General features: G+C 38.0%; 2 protein-coding genes across 2 annotated transcripts in view; one reads left to right on the top strand and one right to left on the bottom strand.

Moving 5' to 3' along the window:
- parp1 (poly (ADP-ribose) polymerase 1) overlaps positions 1-19,765 on the top strand; it is a 43,869-nt gene that overhangs the window by 7,015 nt on the left and 17,089 nt on the right. The window contains exons 2-8 of the mRNA XM_015346007.2: positions 2,506-2,671; positions 5,136-5,251; positions 7,817-8,031; positions 16,353-16,449; positions 16,544-16,660; positions 18,655-18,831; positions 19,169-19,310. Coding sequence (XP_015201493.1) covers positions 2,506-2,671; positions 5,136-5,251; positions 7,817-8,031; positions 16,353-16,449; positions 16,544-16,660; positions 18,655-18,831; positions 19,169-19,310 — 1,030 coding nt within the window. The remainder of the gene's footprint in view (positions 1-2,505; positions 2,672-5,135; positions 5,252-7,816; positions 8,032-16,352; positions 16,450-16,543; positions 16,661-18,654; positions 18,832-19,168; positions 19,311-19,765) is intronic.
- Positions 11,202-12,356, bottom strand: adorb1a (adenosine receptor B1a). Its single transcript, XM_069185450.1, has one exon. The coding sequence runs from the start codon at positions 12,222-12,224 to the stop codon at positions 11,202-11,204; it is 1,023 nt and encodes a 340-aa protein (XP_069041551.1). The 5' UTR covers positions 12,225-12,356.

Genomic DNA, 19,765 nt, shown 5'->3' with positions numbered 1-19,765 from the left:
TACTGGCAACTGTCTTGAACTTTCTCCATTTGTAATTATTTCTCACTGTGGAATAATGGACTCCACATTGTTAGGAAATGGATTTGTATCACCCAACCCAGAGTGATGAGCAGCAATGATTCTTTCTCTGAGACCATAACAGATATCTTTTGACCTGGGCATGATGTTAACTCTAACGTGAATGCACCAGTCCAATCTGACAGTTTCTGATTTTATATACAGATTCTGTTTTTTTTTAAAATAAATAAATGACAGTGTAAAACTTGTGTGTGTTAGCTGTCACATGAGGTTACATTAATACTGTGAGGGCTTGGTGAGGTCTAGGTAAAAACTATAGAAACTTAAGAGGGTTTACTTTCACTTTCACATCACTGTACCTCCATTTTGTGAATTTGGTGTCTTTTCTTTTGCTTGTGTAGATTATGCCGGTTCAGGGACGCCAAATATGTAATCATAGTGGCTCTCTGAAGGCACCAGTTCTGTAGGGTTTGGGCATTTACTGAGACAATTATTAATTGTAGCAGTAAATCACAAAGTTGATTCTTTTGATGGCTTTAGAATCCAACCATGCGACATAACTCAAACAACGCGCACACACAGGTACTAATACACGAGGATACATTTATTAATACATAGAATATGCATATAAACCTAACAGATCTTATCGAGAGGGTTATCAGAATACAAAAGATATATATTCAATCAGTTACAAAGTGTTACACATATCAAGAGGACATACGTTCAGTATATCATTCATTAAGACCGTTTCGTAAAGTGAACTTGGTTACAACTTCTACATTAGATACTCAAACAAGTACATAACTCTTAGGAATTAAATTGATATCAACTGGTTGGGATAACAATTGAATTCTCGAGCTGTAATGCATTGAAGTTGAATACTCATCCAATCTTTGGGGATTCAGATCTCCTGCGGGCACAAAGAAACAGTTGCAGGCTGTTGCTGTCCAATCCGCGCTCTCTGGCTCCGTGCCAGGCTGTGATGTGCGGCTTGCGACGGTGCGCTGCTGATGCTCACTGTTGGCTTTAACTAGCAAAGTTTGTGCACAGGAGAAAAGATGACTGTGGGTCCCAGCAAGTCAGGAAGAGGACCGGTTCGTTCCTGATGAAGAGCTAGTTCTGAATAGTGATTCAGCTTTCCACAGTTCCGACCTGTTCAGGAGGCCTGCTGCTGGTTACTCTCTGGCAACCTCCACTCTAGACTCTTAGAACAAAGGAAAGTTCTGGCACTCGGACACACTGGCCGTTCCGTGGTTGTCCGGGCTGAGTCTCAGGATGGTAAGGAGGCGCGCTGCGAGAATGTCCTGCCCTTGGGATTCTCCTTTGAATTCCCTTTAGAATCTGAATCTGAATCTCAGTCTGAATCTTGTTGAATCTGAATCTGAATCTTGTCTGAATCTCTCAGGCTCTCTGTGTTGCCTGTTTTTACCTGGAGGAACTTCAGCTCATTGATTGGCTGAAAGTTCCATGGGCATCAGAGTCCCACGTGGGTTACTCGGCCCTACCAGTCCCTGATTGGTTGATCAAGGTGAGATATGAGTCACTTAGTCCTGACACTTAGTAATGCAGTCCAGATGTCCAACTGGCACTCCCTAGACAGATAGGCGCCAATGGGTGACCATTGATCATGATAGCCAGGCTTAGCTAAGTGCATCCCCCTTTGGGAGCTGTCCTTGGACCTTAAATCACCTTGCATGAATGGTTTCTCTGTGGCTGCACCACAGAGATGAACAGAGAAATGAGGCCTCATTTGGGAAGCTCAGAAACACTTAATTCTGCCTTATTATTAAGCCTCGCCACTACACTTGATTCTAAATTTACATACTTAACTTGAGTTAGGCCAAAGTTTTTTGTTTTGCTTTCATCAGATTATAGCTAAATCGTTTGTTATTAGAAGTAATTTTACCACAGAGCAGATTATGCAGAGTTTTGTTTTTCACCATCTGTTTTAAGTATTAAAATGCATGGGACGGATTTAAAAAAAACAATCTTACACAATTAACTTGGCACACATTTCTTCAACTAGAAGAAAGAGGACAAGGCCACAATTTATAAAATATTGAAATATGTTTTCTTTTCTGGTATTTTTTCTGAAACTAGTGCAAACTGTGGTGTGGTGGTTAGGTCTCTAGCTCTGGGCCCAGCCGTTTGATTCCAGACTAGGCATTCTTCTGTATGGCGTTTGTATGTTTCCTTTGTCATCTGGGTTACCTCCAGAGGTTCTGTTTTTCTCCCGACTTTCAAAGGCTAGGATAATTGGTGTCTCTAAATTGTGCTTTTGTGTGCATAGTCCTGCCTCATGCCCTGTGCTGTCCAGGAAGAGTTGTGGGTTGTAGCAACACCAGCCCGTATCAGAAATATGTGACTTTTTGGCTGGATAGGTGGGTGACTGTGTGTGTTGCAAGCAGGATTTGTTGGTTTTAATGTGATTGAAACCATCACTCTTTTTTTTACCTTCTCAGAAAATGTGTTTATTATGTTTTTCAGTCTCCCATGTTTGATGGCAAAGTCCCCCATTGGCATCACTTCTCCTGCTTCTGGCAAAGAGTATCAGTCCAGTCCCCAGGGGATATTTCGGGGTTCACAGACCTCAGATGGGAAGACCAGGAGAAGGTGAAGAAAGCCATTGAGACAGGAGGTGCAAGTTCTGGAGGTAAAAGCTCTTTCTAGAAACCTGTGCTTAAAACATTTTTGCTTAGACTACCCCTGCACTTTTCCTGTTTGTTTTGAACAGGAGACTTATTACTTTGACCAGAACCTGAAATTTCAACTTCATAAAAACAGACAAGTCACAAGGATGCAGAGGGTCTATCCGGTCAGTGCAAAGTCCACATCCTAAAACAAGTTCAGTGCTACAAAATCATTATCATTTGCAATCAACGCAAGACATTTTTCAAAAGCAGTGATATGTATGTATGTCTGTCTGTACATTGCAAATAATTTGTCTGCTTTAGAATATTTTGGAAAAGGCTTCCTTCAGTGCATCTCTACTACAGTGCTAATGATGGGATTGTGAAAGTATTGTGAATTGTGAATGTATGCAGAGGCATCTAAATCAGTTGTACAGTTCTTACTATGCTTTACATTTCAAAAGTGTGGAGGATGCATGAAGTCACAGCGAAGCTCAGCAGTGGTTTGAAATTAGTTGTAGTTTGTTACAAAAAGGGCCGGAGGTTTTTCGGGAATTGTTGTAGTTCGAGTTCAACTGTGGTTAGTCCCCGTTATTACCATGAATGGGGGTTTTGAAGCCTTTCGGTAATTGCGGAAATGTCACATAGAACAGGTGGCTTTAAATGTAAAATGTACTCTGGCCAGATCAGGAATGAGCCCGGGTCAGGATCTATAAAAGCAAAGGGTGATTTTATGTTGAAGGGCAATAGCCGGTTGCAAGGTGGACAGCTCCTGGACGCTGGAAAGTGCACATTTTAATCAGTTGTTTGAGGTCTTTTTTGTTATTAATGCACAACAAATAATACTTCAGCCGTGGTACTTTGATTATCAGATGCATTGCTGGAAAGGCAGTAACAGCAACAAAAAATAATAGATGAGCTGCTGCTTTGGTTCAGCCGTAGTCAGTAGATGGATTAGAAACTGTCACAAGAGTTATTTAAATGCATACAACTGTAAACCTTAAATACCAGAATATTTAATGTCATTACCATTCTTCTTCAATCTAGTTCTTAGAATGAGTTAAAACTTCCTAAATGTGTCAATCTGTGCATGTTGATCATCTTAAAGTTAGAACAGTAAGATGTGTGGTAGATGTCTTTGACTGTACAGGAATCATTTGTTCTGTTCATCGAATAAAATAAATTACTTTGAAACCACAGCGGAAACTTGCAGAACAAATTTTCCCGTGCAAAATTGGCAATGGAGTGAATTTTTTTAAACTGTAGATGTGAGCCCTGACTGAAAATCCCCCTGCCTTTTCGCTCTGAGTGTGACATGTCACACATGAGGAGTCTGCTTTGTAACCGTTCTTATATTCTTATGTATAAAGTTCCTCTTTTACATGTAGTTTTCAAGCTTAGTAAGATGTATGCAAATGAGAAGATATCTCCACCATGCTCAGTGGCAAATGGTTTAAGAAGACTTTTACTCAAGTAGAGGGTGATGATAATGTTTTGTAGTTTTCACTTCCAACTTGCGACACAATTTATTCAACATTGGATATGGATAACTGAATGGTTATAAGTCCTTAGCTCCCTTTTCAGCTAAAATACTTGAATGTTAAAATGTAAAATACTTGACTTGAGAAGTATTCTTTGCCTTATGTTTTCACTAGGATACATTTCTATAAAAAAAAACAATAACGGCTAGTGCAATACTGAAAAGGGCAAGGGGCATTCTGAAATATTTTGTTTTTCTTTTACTCAGCAGAACATCTACTTACTAGACTAGTGAGAGAATTAAAAGAAATGGAAAGCTATTGAGTAGTTCGATAGTGATGTATTTCATGTTGTTTATATACGTAGAGTATACTTATTCTCATTCTAAATAGTACATATATTACACGCAATTAAGCAGTACATTTTGTGGAAAGCTGGCCTACAGTGTTTAAATGCCACTATCATTCTCATGTACCCTGCAGGAATTTGATGTGTTGTTTATCCTTGTGTTGCTGCTATTTATTGTAGTTTCACAACATAAAGTTTAGATTAACTTGATTAATGGACAGAAACGGTGCAGAGGGCATACTACCTGTACCAAACACCAAATCACTGGGAGAATAGTCGTATATTACAGATTTTGTGTTGCTTATTGTTTCAGATAGCTCTTGAAAGAAGCCTGTAAAAATGTGTTTAACTTTTGACTCTCCTGTTACTTTGTGCAACAATGTTCTTTTCCTCTTAGGGGGTTGTAAAAGGAAAGTGTAAAGGAAAGAGGAAACCAGAAAGCCAAAACTGAAAAGCTCTTTTGTTCTTGTAGAAATATTCACGTTGGGGGGCAGAGCCTGAGGAAATTTGCGCAGGCTTCCTGAACTGTACCCCCAATCTTTGCCGACTACGGGATCTGCAGCCTTTATTGGCCGATACAGGCAGAGTGGGATTTGCTGACTTTCTTGCACTGAGAGGTTGTTGAAAGGAGACTTGATTTTTTTTTTCTGTGTGTTTCAGGAAAGGGTGACGCAAAGGGTGGTGCCAAAGGAGAGAAGACATTGAATGATTTTGCAGTGGAATATGCAAAGTCCAACAGGAGCACCTGCAAGGGATGCAATGAGAAAATAGAGAAGGTAAAGTGTTATGAATGAATAGGCTGAGTGGCTGTTCCACAGCCTTTGTAATTCTAGTCATTTTAATTCTTGTTTTTATGATAGTTCCTGTGACATGATTGATTACTTTCACTGGTGTTTGTTCTCACTGATAAACTCGAATTTGTCATTGATTCATTTTTGGACATTTCTTCACTTTGGTGAATTATTGCTTTAGAATCCTGAAAATGCTGAAGAAGCTTTCATTTGTAAACAAGACTTCATACATCGTCAGTTACCCCTTTTACCCCAGTTACCTCAAATTTGTATTAAAATCTTACTTAATGTAGTTTGAAAAAGCCATTGTTTCTAGCCTAGTTTTAAAAAAGTACAGTAGAGTTACAAGGAATATGTCACTCCAAATTATTAGAAAACGCATGTCTGACAGTGTCTACTTAAAGAAATATTAACAGTGAATGAAGAAGCAGTTCATACAACAAAGTGTTTTAACACCTGATTTCTTTAATGTTAACTATGAACCAGTGTTGTTTACAGGGTCAGAAATATTCACATGGATTGAGCAAATGCCAAACTTTTTTCTTGCTGTCTCATCCGATTCCTGTCGAGATGGAATTGAAATGAAATACAATGCACTGAGAACTGTTACCTTAATGACACATTCCTATGTCTCTGTGTTGTAATTAAGCTCTATAAATCTATAAATCATGGATAGCATCATAGAGATCAATTTAAATTTCAAAGAGCGAAAGGAACATAGGGATGTGCAGTTTTTGATATTTTAGGTCAGTTCAGCTACCGGTCGGTTTTATACAAAGAATTCTGTTTTTCGTTTTTTAAGTGATAAGTATAGCAATGCTGTTAACATTGTTTTTGAAGACCATAACATGCTGCAAAGAAAGGAAGTATTTCTAAAAAAAACCTTGTTCAAACCTGGGTATAATAATTCTGACCTACTAGTGTTACATGCTGACTTCATAATTGAAAATAATATGCACTTACAATATTAAATTGCAAAAGATGCACACAGGTGCTCTGAAAGTAATCAATAAGTCAGGTATTTTACATTCTTTGGAAAATAAACATGTATGCAGAGGCATCTAAAAATCGTTTTGCTGAAACACTAGAATTAGTGAAAGTCACAGAGATTGTTAGTGAGACAGATGACCTGTTCTCCAAACTGGTTTGTTTTGCAGGTTTCTTATAAAAGGTAAAAACATATGGGGGAAATTGTATTGTTTAAAATATATAAGTATTATATAATATATATTATGAGTATACTTGCTAACAGAATCATCATGGATTGTTTTAGTCAAAAAACGCTGTGTTCTATTGACCAGGTTATTTCTTGCAACAACGACGGTTTTGTTCTACATTCAAATGGTGAATTCAAAATGAACTGTGCACATTTTGGTTATAAGGATAAAGAGGACTTTTCAGTTATAGAGATTGCATTCAATTGTAGTATCATATTTATTTTTTGCAATTTACTGGCTATATTCATTTTTATGTTCACCCCTAAGTGGCATAAATTTTAATTTACATCTGCAGACATTTGTACGTAATTTATGTAATTCGCAGTGACTTTCTTTTTACACAATTTAGAGACACAATACTGCTTATTGATCACTGTCGATCAACCTTTTATCAGTGCTGTAAGGCAAGGTGTCTAAATGTCCACTTAGACTTTTGGTCAATGTTTAGTTATGGGAGAAAAACAGACTTTTTGCACAGTTAGAGATTACTTAAAAAAGAAATTAAAACGCATGATTAATTGCTGTAGAAAAAAGGCTGGTGGACTGCTTTTTAAATTGTGTATGTCAAGATATTTAATCGTTTAATTTAGATTTTGCTTTAAATATATAATTAATTAAAAACTGTTGAATGTATAACATTACTACATATATAAGCAGTATGTAGGCAACAAGCAAGCACAAACTAAATTCAAAGGTTTATTTATTGGAAAATTGGAAACTTGTCAAAAGCTGGCAAAACTCGGAGCAATATCCTGCACAGATTTTCTGATCAAAGTAGCTTGTGTGCCTGTGTGAGTTCTTGGTTTCCTTTCCCAAACAGGTACAGAGAATGCAATACCTAAACGCCATCAAAGACAGACCGATTAAAATGACCAGTGGGAGTTCCTGTGCAATAAAAGTTGCCGATAATATCTAACTACAGAAATGTTATTGCTGCCAGACACCAAAAATCATTACAGATATTGCAAAAAAAATTGCCCATTACAAGCCCAAAACCTGAGTATGTTTCAGTTTGGTGTCAGTTTTTTTTAATTAAACTCCACATCTCTAGAGGAAAGCACTGTTTTTTTTTTACTGTCCTAGTTCAAGAAGAAATAAGTTAATTTATTCTTCATAGCTGTCTTGGGCTTGAAAGGTTTGTCAAAACGTGTTGCTCAGGCATGGTATAAGTTCCGTGATAAAAAAAAAATCTTACACTTTATGCATCCTTTACTTCTGTACCTCTTTTAACACACTTATGATCAAATGATGTCAGTTGTGGTTTTAGTAACTTGCAGTGTTAGACACTGCTAGGAGTGAAGGTTTTCTTAGTTGATGTCTGGTTGTTTTTCAGGATCAAATCAGGGTGTCTAAGAAGACAATTGACCCAGAGAAGCCTCAGTTGGGCTTAATTGACCGCTGGTACCACACAGGCTGCTTTGTAAGCAGAAGGGAGGAACTGGATTTCAAACCTGCCTACTGCGCCTCGCAGCTTAAAGGATTCGCCGCTTTAAGAGCAGAGGATAAAGAAGAGCTGAAGAAAAGGCTGCCAGTTGTCAAGACTGAAGGGTATGTTTCTACACGTGCCTGTCTGCTTTCTTTATTTTGCTGTCTTTTCCCTGATTTGCAATTTGTTCAGTGTGATATTGTGATATTTTCTCAGCACGGATCTATTGTGGTACAGGGTTAATAACAGGGGACCATTTTGCTCGTTTGTAGCTTGTTGGTTGTTACAGTAGGAATTGATCCAAGGTATGTCTGAGTATGAGCTTCGACTTCATGGCTGGACAACTCTTTCTGTTAAAACAAAATGCCTTCTGTTCTAAATTTTCAATAGTGTCTCTTATTGATACCACATGTGTCATCTCGTTTTTTCAGTTCACTTTCAAGTCTGAAAGCATCAATAGGACTGACTTCTTCAGTGACTTGGAGGTTTTTTAATATACTGTGATGTGTCATGGTAGTATTCTTTTAAAAATGAAAAGTTTAAGTTCTTCTAGCCCATCAGTGTAGAACATTCTTTGAGTTTGGGAAAGGTTGTTTTTTCTCTACATTGATTCTGGAGCAGTGCAATGTGTTTTATTGCATCTTGGTCACTAGTATTGTATTAGGCATTTTAAAAGATGTCTTAGCAGTGCAATTTTAACATTATATTCCTTAATTTCAGTTCTTTGCTTTGTAGTATATATTATAACACTGTGCTTTCCTTTTTATTGCTTCCCCACACTGTTCAGCAATTCAAATGTCTACACAGATGGTCTTTCTCCTACGTAGCTTCTGCAAGTTCAGTCTTCCTCAGTTTGTATTTGTAGTTGATTTTGCTTCCAGCCTGTAGCACCCTGTACTTGCATAAATTAAATATGTTCTGTCAGGTATTGGGCCAGTCGTGTATTTGATCTGTGCCCTTTTCAATTTTTTGTTGTTGTCCACAGTCTTTGCTTATCCTTTTAGTTTGGTACTGTCTGCAAATCTAATTATGTAGATTTTTTCAGTATAAATTAGGGAAAGCAGTGGTCTTAATACATAGATGTGAAAAACATATTATTATATATTACAAGGTTTACTTGAGATCTTTGACCTGTTATGATTTGTGCTTCTGGAGCTTTGTGTTAAAAAAAAATCCTTTTCCCATGACCTTTCATAAAAGTCAACTTCTTTTAGCACTTTGCAGAATTATCGTATAATTATGGTTATATACTGTAATACATATACGTAGCCATAAGTCTGAAACATGCCCATGTAAAGGACTTGCCCATTGGCTACCTATAGTCACTGCTTGCTGGCATATTTGTATTTTTTTCCATCATCAAACACCCTTATTGAGGGACAGCATACAGTGTTTCAAAGTTTTATATTAAATATTAAAATTAAGGCAATCATGGGAATGTCAGATTTGTGGAAATTTAAATTAGAATGTGACAGTTCATGCCACTTTTTTGTTTCAAGAGAAACATTTTTTGGCAGAAGCCAATACAAGAAACACACTCCTGAATTTTTACTGCTTTACTTTTAATACAACATTGATAGTTCTACCTATAGCTAAAGTATATGGTCTACAGCTTTTTTAAAATTCAAACTTAATCTGTGCACGCTAAATGATTTGAGTAAATGCATTGAAGGTCTACAGAGATAATGTATGTTATCTCATATGTTTGAATCAGCTTTTTAATGCACATCACCTTGAATTTATTTGTGCACTTGAAAAAAATCAATTCCAAAACCCCAGACAGAAGTGTTTTAAGGTTTTAGGCAGTGATCTTACAGCATTTATCAGACAATAATATACTTTTAAAGCATGTTTGTCCTTAATTAAAATGTTATTGCTCTTAACAGTACATATTGTATCTATGTAATTGAAATAATCTATAGAAATGAATTGCCTTCATTACTCTGCTCTCCTCCCCACTGATAGCTGATGTGTGGTGAGCGTTCTGGCGCACTATGGCTGCCGTCGCATCATCCAGGTGGATGCTGCACATTGGTGGTGGTGGAGGGGAGTCCCCTTTACCTATAAAGCGCTTTGAGTGGAGTGTCCAGAAAAGTTCTATATAAGTGTAAGCAATTATTACTATTGTATAAATACTCCTTCACCCAGCATCTCTGATTAGACTTGCCTGAATCAAAACATGCACTAGAATATTCTTCTGAAAGAAAATGTAAAGTATATAATTGTAATGGTATTCTTTTGAGTGCTTTATAGTATTGTAGTATTATAGAAATGTATTGGCTTTTTTGAGACATGTTGAAAAAGTGTATGATGGAAGGCACGAAAGATGTACAATAATAGCTTGTCACCCTTGAGTTTATGGGGGAAAAAAGGGGAAATTCAGCTTATTAAAATCCCTCAAACATTTTTTTCACCTATAATAAAGTAAAATAAAAATAACATAAAAATAATGAAAAACAGTGTATTTTGGAAATAATATTTTAGTCTAGAACATTTCAGACAATTTTTACCTTTATTTCTGTAATGATCCCCATTTAGGTTGGGCCACATGAAATGTATGAGACCTTAAAAGCGACGTCACTCTTCCACTTACACCAAACAACCAACCAACTTAGTCCTATTAGTCCTTCACACTACTTATCAAGCACTTAATTTTTTCTTCTAATCTTGTCCTGTATCTAAACAGGGCACTAAACTCATTTCTCATACACTTAGGCGCCGTTTTAATTTTTAAATTAATTTATGTATAACTAATGTTTATCACTTCTTTTTAGGAAACCACTATTTCTAACACTTCTTTGCACAATCAAATATTAATAATCAACAAAGCTCAATGTCATAATGTGACATGTGCCGAGCACTTTAAGAATAGGAGAAAAATTGTGGACGTGTCTTGAGGTTCTGAAGCTCAAACTGTAGGTTTGGTGAAATAATACGAAAATACAGAAATGTCCGCTCGGATACTCAAAATCACATGCAGTTAATTTGCGTATATCAAGGATTTACTGTATACTAAATTAAGAAAGCAAAGTTTTCACAGTGGTGTTTTTGTGACCCACATTATGACTTAAAAGACAAAATATGGGAGTGGGAAAGAAACCTTTTGGGGAAAACGCCCCCCCCCCCCCCCCCCCCCCCAAAAAAATCTTGTGTATTCAAAGCAAAAGCACCAAAAACACAGATTTGAAGGGTTTCACAAAAAACCTGCAAATATATGTTTAAATAAATGTAGAAAAGCAGAAGCTTTGTTTAAAATCCAGTGTCTCAGCCTGCTTTTCCCAGGAAGAGTCGGTCAGGTCCCGTTGCCAGTGGTGGCTGGCCTGTCTTGGCCGTCTTCTGGCTCGATCACATTGCTGGAGCACAGAAAGATGGCCTTGAACGTCCTGCGGAAGGCCTTCATCTTGTAGGCGTAGAGGATGGGATTGACAGCGGAGTTGGCGTGGGAGAGGATGATGGCAGCGAGCAGCAGCGGCACCGGGATGGAGCAGTGTGGGCAGAGCAGGATGAAGCAGTTGATGATGTGCAGGGGGATCCAGCAGACCGTGAAGAGGAAGAGCACCAGGAAGAGGGAGGTGGCGGTCTTCATCTCCTTGCGGATGCTGGCGGCCCGTTTGTCCTGCGACCCACCCCCCGTGACCCTGTCCGCAGCCATACGCCGGATCTGCCGCTTCACTGTGGTGAAGATCTGGGCATAAATGAGGAACATGATGACCAGGGGGGTCAGCACACAGCCAAAGAAGTTGAAGTACACCATGTAGGTCATGTCTACCACAAAGACAAAGAAGCAATAGCCCGACTCGGGGGGCGTCTTGTACCAGCCCATGAGGGGCACCAGTCCAATGAGGAAAGCCAAGATCCAGGTAATGATGATGATGAGGATTGCATTGCGAGACGTCATGATGCTGTGGTACTGGAAAGGGAGAAAGATGGCGATATAGCGTTCTATGGCTACAGCCAGCAGGCTAAAGATGGAGCTCTGGGTCAACATGATAAGCACGGAGAGCATAAGCAGGCAGAGGTACAGGTTGTGCCTGGGGATACCCACATCAGTCATTATGGCACACGGAATGGCCAGGGCTCCCACACAAATGTCTGCAAAGGCCAGTGACACCAGGAAGTAATTGGTGACCGTGCGTAGCCTCCTGTTTTTCCCCACCGCGATGCAGACAAGCACGTTGCCCACAGTGGAGAAGGCAGCAATGACGAGCTCTGCCACTGTGTACGGGATGTTGAGAGAGATGAAGACCTCTGTTGTCTGATTAGGCAGGAGGTTCTCCTGCGAAGATACAGTTGTGAATCGTTCTGAAGCATTCATGGTCTCCAGATCCAAAGAGTTGTTGAAGGAACAATTTGTCTGCTTTTAACAAGGTATTAAATTATTTTTTTCTGAAAGGAAAGAAGCAAATCTTAATTTTTGGGGGTAAAAAGATGGAACATCCAGAACCTGAAAGAAATTAGGATATTATAAGTGATAGTTTAAGAATTTTGGACATTCCAATATTTACTCTAGTTTGCTTGACCCACATTTAAATGCATAGTACTACACATTTAAAAAGACATTCAAGAATGAAATAAAGATATGTTGGTATTGCTAAGCGACTCATTAGGGTGGCAAGCTTATTAAAGCTTAATATTTTATTGTCTGCAAACATGTAGAATAGTATCATACTGTGCTTTTTTATAGGCATTTTAAAAACTGCTTCTGAGAATCATGGTAGTGAAATGTGTGATTCCTTAAAGTACTGGAAAAATAATTTTCTGTTTTTTATTGTGAATTTCGTATTCTCATATGTCTAATAAACTGCATGGTGTGCTTTTGTGGTGCTTGGTTGTTCTTTATCTGCAAAAGTAAAATGTTTTTCGAGGACAAAAGAAAAACTGTGGCAATGATCTATGATACAAGGTAGTGAGATTTTGTTTTGTAAATTTATAAATTAAGAAATCTTAAACAATGCAGAAAATTAGAATTTGTTAGAATGTCTGTTTCAACACTTTTACAAATACCAGTATTAAATTGCAAAGTGTTGAAATTAAAAAAAAAACTGCCTGGGAGGGGTCAAACTACAGAGATAAGGAAATTCAAGTATCCATCCTTTGTCAGAAAGTTGAGTGTTTCAGGTAAGAGTTTTGGCGAACAGGAGACACTCACAGAGGTACAGGGCATAAAGCAGGACTACACACTGGACTGTATGTACCAGGACATCACAGGACAAGATAAGCAAATATTGATTGATATGACAGACAATAAAATTGTTTTTATTTTAATTGTAATATTTAGATTTTTATATTTTGTAAATATTTTTTACCATTGTTTTTGTTTTTTTAAATGTATTATTTATTGTTGAAGTAGTTGTGGCAATGCTACTGAAACATGTCAATTAACCTGAAAACCGAGGCAATCCCTTTGGTGAGAATTTTGTTTCAGAGGCTTTCAGTCATAATCCCACAAATGATTGTCAGCCAAACACTGCTTCCCAATGTCTGGACCTGCAGTTCCTATTGTACTGACTATGTTTGCTATTGCAATAATACATCATCAGTAGGCTAAAACTAATCTAAAGGATAAAACATGGAAGAAAGACTTAGATCAAGACTGACAAATCCTACTTCTGTTGACCTGCACTCTGGTAGGTTTTGTAGGTTGCCCTTAAATAATTGACCGCTTTTTAACTTTTTTAATCACTTAAGTGGGCTCAAATTGAAATGTTTATAGAGATTATATGAAATAAATATACCAACACTATAGCTATCAAGTGCCACAGTTGGCCATTCCTCGTAAGCGAATCAGCCGATTTGCTGAATTGACCAATTGATGCTAAGTCTAATCGAAAAATGTGGTCTGTAAGACCTGCATGATCATGGTCCTCCCGGACAAGATGAGGTCCTGCAAGAAAAGCTTGTAATGAAAGCAATAATCTTTGAAACAAGATTTAAATTGTTTCTTTGCTATAGCAATGTGAAATGGTCTTTTGTTAGCCCTGCGGTTTGATAAACTGGTTGTCCACAGCTAGTAAAACATAATAACTTCAAATACACAGAACAGGAATGGAAAAAATGTCATGCTTTCATCATGCTTTTATAAGGCATTTGCCAAAATAGTTTCAGTTGCTTGGTTTTGCCTAAAATGAAAGAAAAATGATTTTTTGTGGCTTTTTACTGTTATATCCCATAGATATTTTTGTAAAAGAGTTACATTTTTATTATGTTTTAATTCTTGCTTGTTAGCCGTATGTTTTTTCTTTATTTTTCATCCATGAAATTGCTCTCATTTTCTTCATATCTGATTAAAAATGTGAAAACATTAGATATCTAAAAGTGTTTAGAATCTCTAAAAATCTACACAGTTTAGATATTGTTTTATTTTTTCTATAATAAATTCCACTTACCGAAAACACAGCAGCTGTGGGAACGGTGCTGGAGGAATACAAAAGCTCCTGTGTCTGAATCACCAGAAACTGATAAGAACACTACAAGCTTGACGGGAGCACTGAAAAAAAACATACATTTTTGTTTTTAGCTTTGTCTTTCATTCGGACTGTGTGAAATGTCTGTTCAGTGCATTCACTTTTCTCTACTTAGGTGCTTTATGTTCAGTCCAGTGATTGAGGGAGTTTATATAGTTTTTTTTTTCCTTCATTTGTTTGGACTGTGGCTCTGTCCACAGGCCATTAATGATGTGTCTGGGGACAGTAGGTGGACGGGCAGTGTCAGAAGGTCTTCAGAGAGGAGATGAGGCCCCTTTTAAATTAGAGTCATTAGGGAACTCCTTAATTAAGACTGAGGTAGACGTGCTAGTCGTGTCTTGTGTGGAATAGGTAATTGGTTGCTAATGAATCCCTTCGATAAATACGTAGGAATAAAAAAGTAGGAATATTTGCAGCACGCTGATAAAGTTCACACACCTGTTTCGACGAGCATATGACCATAATAAAGGTGCTGCTTTTATTGGTTTGTTTGAAATTATTAATTTCGCACTTTGTAAGGAGTGTAAGACTTTTTTTCTCTAGATGTTGTGAACTTGTTCCATGGTTTAGATTTAAAGGGTGGTGTAATGAAATGGACAAACATTACTTAGGACTTAAGATGGGTTTGCAGTAGGTTTCTTCTCTGGGAGGTCATTGTTTTTCTCTGTGTTGGTGAGTAAATTATTTTTGGTGTGTAGAAATACACATTTACCCTGTGTTATGTGCATATAAAACAGTATCAGTGTGCAAACATAGTACAACCCCTCAAAATTAGACATTTACTTTTTGTGTAGAGCTTAATAATGAGACGACCTATTACAGGTAGTATTTTTACCGAATAAGTAATTTCAAAATAAGTAATAATTTGATTATTTTGTGGAATGTTTGGGATCTTTATCCTCTTGATTTAGGTTCCTTTTCAAAGTGGATCAGCATACTCCACCAAATAATTGTAAAAAAAAGATGAGTAATCGGTTTATGATGTGATAAAATATTAGGCTGCAGTTTGGGGGGATTTCATGTGGACAACATACTCAACATTGCAGATGCAGTGGGTGATTATGATTTGTAATACTCTGTATACAGCACTGATGATCTGTTTTGCAGTGATCTATGAACGTTTATTTAGAATACACCATTGTGATATAAAGCAGTTATATGCATCATGGTGCTTTATTGTATTGTATATAACAGGTGAAATTTTTTACCCTGTCAGTTACAGTGCACTGGTGTAGTCTAGGAGTCTTTATACAGTGTTATCATTAATTTAGATTATGGCGTCTTAGTTGACTGCTTTCAGAATGGAACTCCATATTTAAATAATTGATGTATATTATTGTTTATGGAAGGTGATGTGTGCGTTTTCTGTGAGCCCCCCCGGACCCCCCTGTGTTCCAGGTCTGTGGATTTATCCTGGGGCATACAATTTCTAAATAAAGCAATAATTGTACAGTATCATATTTTGAGCCGTATCTGTTAAAATAACTTAATTAATAGGATTATATGATATTTATTTTAAAAAATGCAATGTTGACTTTCCAATAAATTCATTTTTATCTTATGCTTTAGAGATACGTTCAACATATTCAGTGCTTTAATCGCAGAAACCTAATTAATATATGTATATAGTGTTGTGGTAAGAATTTTTTTTATTTTGTTGTAACAAAACCAGATCTCTAATAGGTTCTGTCTTGATAGTTCCAGGAGAGCACACAGCTCATTTACTGGAAGATGTGGTGGGACATAAAAGAAGGTTAATGATTATATGGTGTGCATTTATATTGCAACTCATAGATAGATGGATGGGATCAATATTGCATATTAAGACACGCAATCAGAAAGGAATACTTTTGTCTTATTTTTTTATATAAGAGTTCATGATTCGATCCCTGTCTTCAAAAATAAAATGCCCAAAAGAGAGAGAGTAGAGATTAGGTTAATTGGTTGTGCATTCAAACTTTAACCGATATCCTTTTCAGAAAAAGGAAGGGAGATGAAGTAGACGGAGATGCCACGGCCAAAAAGAAGCAGAAGAAAGAAGAAAAGGAAGAGAAGCAGCGTGAGAAGCAGCTTAAGGTTCGTAGGGCCCGTTTGTTTTTGCCAGCTGTATAGTGAAACTGCCTAAGATTCAGCAGCCCTTACAATGTGGCGTCATCTCCTGTCTCTGCAGGAACAGAACCAGCTCATCTGGAACATCAAAGATGAGTTGAAGAAGTCCTGCTCCACCAATGACATGAAGGAGCTTCTCATTGCAAATGGTCAGGAAGTGCCTTCAGGAGAATCCAACGTAGGTTCTACTAACACATCCTTTTGTACTCCTATATACTAAAGGACCATGGTTTCAAAAAAGGATGCAATATGCAGGAGGCCTAGCATATATTGCTTAGGCTTGTTTGGCATCTTTTTAAAATATTGTTCCTTTTAAAACGTTAAAGCCCTTGATTGTCCCTTTGGGTAGACAGCCGTCTTCATTAGATCAACAAATTGCTCACAATTTTTTTCGACAGGAATTTTAAACAAAGGAATTTTAAAAAGATCAGAGTTACCTGTTTCAGTAATGTGTGGAGTTTGCCGGTAACAGATGAATTGAAGATAATTAATGGCTTGTTTTCTTCATTTTAGATGTTTTGATAATAGGTTTACATTTATGTTCATAGCTAATCTAGTAATAGTTTAGGTGGGTAGCTGCGTCAGTATGCGTAGGCTGCAAAGGAACAAGTAATAGGTTTATTCCATGCTGAAAAAAAGAAGAAAGAGAACACAACCTTTCGGCCGTGGAGCCTTCTTCAGGTGTGAGAGAGACAGGGCAGTAGGCAAAGGTGAAGTAGCGGGAGAACAAAGGTTGGGAGGAGGAGTGAGAGGTGGGGGCAAGGGACAGAAAGAGAGGCCAATCAAGAAGTGTGAAGTCAGAATGGGTGCAGAGAGGTGTGAAATGAAACGTCCAATGAATGGAGAAAATTTAAAAGAACAGTAGTCTGTCATTAAGAGAAGGGAGAATGTGTGATCCAAGCTGCATAATAATTTTGGTTTAGGTGGTCTTTCTGATGTATGAGTTCGGAAAACCGTCTTTGAGAACACAGACAGAGAGATTAGAGTGGTTGGGGCCGTCAGAGGTGAAATGAGAAACAATGCGCTTGGAGAGATCTTTAATCTTCACAGCCCTGACGTGTTCTCTGAAGCGGTCTCCGAGTCTCCTTCCTGTTTCTCCAATGTAGATTGCTGGGCATTTACTGCAAGAGATACAGTAAATAAGGTTGCTGGAGGTACAAGATGCTGTCTGGGTGATCTGGAATTGTCCTGAGGGGCCTTCAATGAGGGTGGTGGTGGCTGTGTACTTGCAGGTGATACAGCGAGCTCTGTTGCAAGGGAAAGTGCCTGGTGTGGATGGTTGTTGAGGGCGGTCAAGGGAGCTGTGAACAAGGAGGTTACGCAGATTAGGTGGTCGGCGATATGAGATGATAGGGCGATCAGAAAAGAGGGCCCCGATGGAGGGATCATCCTGTAGGATGGAAAAGTTGTGGTTAATGGTCCTGGGGATAGGAAGTGTGTTAGGGTGGTAAGGAAGCACCAAAGGAATGCGGTTGTTACGGCGGGAGTTCCTGATCGGGTTCTCCCGCTACTTTACCTTTGCCTACTGCCCTGTCTCTCTCACACCTGAAGAAGGCTCCACGCCCGAAATGTTGTGTTCTCTTTCTTCTTTTTTTCAGCATGGAATAAATCTATTACTTGTTCCTTTGTAATCTAGTAATAGCCTTCATTTCAATTTAGTTATCATTGAAACAAAGCAGTTCTTTGGAAGGGCATGAGAAAATCACTTTTTCAGGCATTTTACATGTATACACATTTGCTCATCACCAGTATTTGTGTCTTTTGCCTATGCTTCATTGTTTTCAGTTGATTGTGCACCCATTCCCAAACTTAACATAAGGCTTTAATGCCATAAGTCTTTACACATCCCGAATTGTCTTTAAGTCAGAAGTAACCCTTTCTTAGCTGTTGAGTGAACACATAATTACTATTCATAATAGGTATAAATAAAAAACTTTTCCTTAATGAAAAAAAAAAACATTTTAAAACCCTGTAATCAGAATAATGTCTCCTCATAATAGCATACTTTTAGTGCTCTTAGAAATGTACAGTGCAGTAAATGATGTATTGTAGGTAAAATAACGTGCGACAGTCAAAACATAATTCACATTTTCTTAACTTGTATTTTAGAGGCAAATATATCAGCATTTGTTTGATGTTTCTTGTTTTGCTGTATCACTTTTCTTCTGTCAGATCCTGGACAGCCTCTCTGACTGCATGGCGTTTGGTGCCCTGAAACCCTGTGAAGAATGCCAAGGCCAGCTGGTCTTCAAGAGTGATGCTTATTACTGTACCGGAAACATCTCGGCCTGGACCAAGTGTGTCTCCAAAACGCAGACGCCCAACCGGAAGGACTGGGTCACTCCTAAGGTGCGGAATTGTTAAAATCCTCACCAGCAGCCAGGCGGAAACAGACATAAATAGAGGGAAAATCATGTTAACATCAGAATATTGGTGGAAAAAGCTGTGTAACTGTAATGCATTTCCAGATTAGTAAGACTTGTAAGTTAAGTGTACTTGTATGAATGATGATACTTAATATACAGAGGTCCTTATTACAGTTATATCAAATACGCTCGGGCATCTTCGATATGGGAGATGAGAAATTCTCCTGTGACTTCAGGCATGACAGTAAAGACACTGTTTCTGAATATTGAACTACAAGAGTAGCTCCAAAATCCCATCCGTTTCCCTATATGTCCTGCAGGAATTCCATGAGATCCCCTACTTGAAGAAGTTCAAGTTCAAACGCCAGGACAGAGTGTTCCCCCGAATAGAGGCCACATCTGCGCCCAGTTCCACCAGTACCAGTGCAGCTGGTGTGACAGAGTCTGCTCCAGTTCCAGCAGGTGAGACAATGTATATATTAACAGGGTAAAAAAGCCTTCACCTTTATAGGGCTCTGAAACTCCTTTTGAACTGAATGTATGTATGTAAATTGTTTTCCTTGCACTTTCAAAAAAGGCTGATCGTACACTATGCATTGTATACGGTTACACACCCACACGTTTTTCCGATAATTCCCAGAGCCTCTTGTGTAAACAGCCTGCATCCTCATGTAAATTCTGTCTGTCACCGTCATATTATGATTATGTCATATTTATTTCAGTTTTCTTATCAACTAAAAAACCATCACAACCGAAGAAGGCTCCACAGCCGAAACGTTGTGTTTTCTTTCTTTTCTTTTCAGCATGGAATAAACCTTTAACTTGTTCTTTTGCAGCCTACACATGCTGACGCAGCTACCCACCTGCACTAAAATCAATATATTAAGTTTTACATAGGTTATATATCTTAACAAAGA

The sequence above is a fragment of the Lepisosteus oculatus genome, chromosome 2 (assembly GCF_040954835.1).
Source record: "Lepisosteus oculatus isolate fLepOcu1 chromosome 2, fLepOcu1.hap2, whole genome shotgun sequence".
In the NCBI taxonomy this organism is placed as follows: Eukaryota; Metazoa; Chordata; class Actinopteri; order Semionotiformes; family Lepisosteidae; genus Lepisosteus; species Lepisosteus oculatus.
Note: the sequence above shows the minus strand (reverse complement) of the source record. Positions and strands in the feature narration are given on the sequence as shown.

Excerpts from the sequence above, each read along its gene's own strand:
- adorb1a (XM_069185450.1), bottom strand. The coding sequence starts at position 12,224 with ATGAATGCTTCAGAACGATTCACAACTGTATCTTCGCAGGAGAACCTC.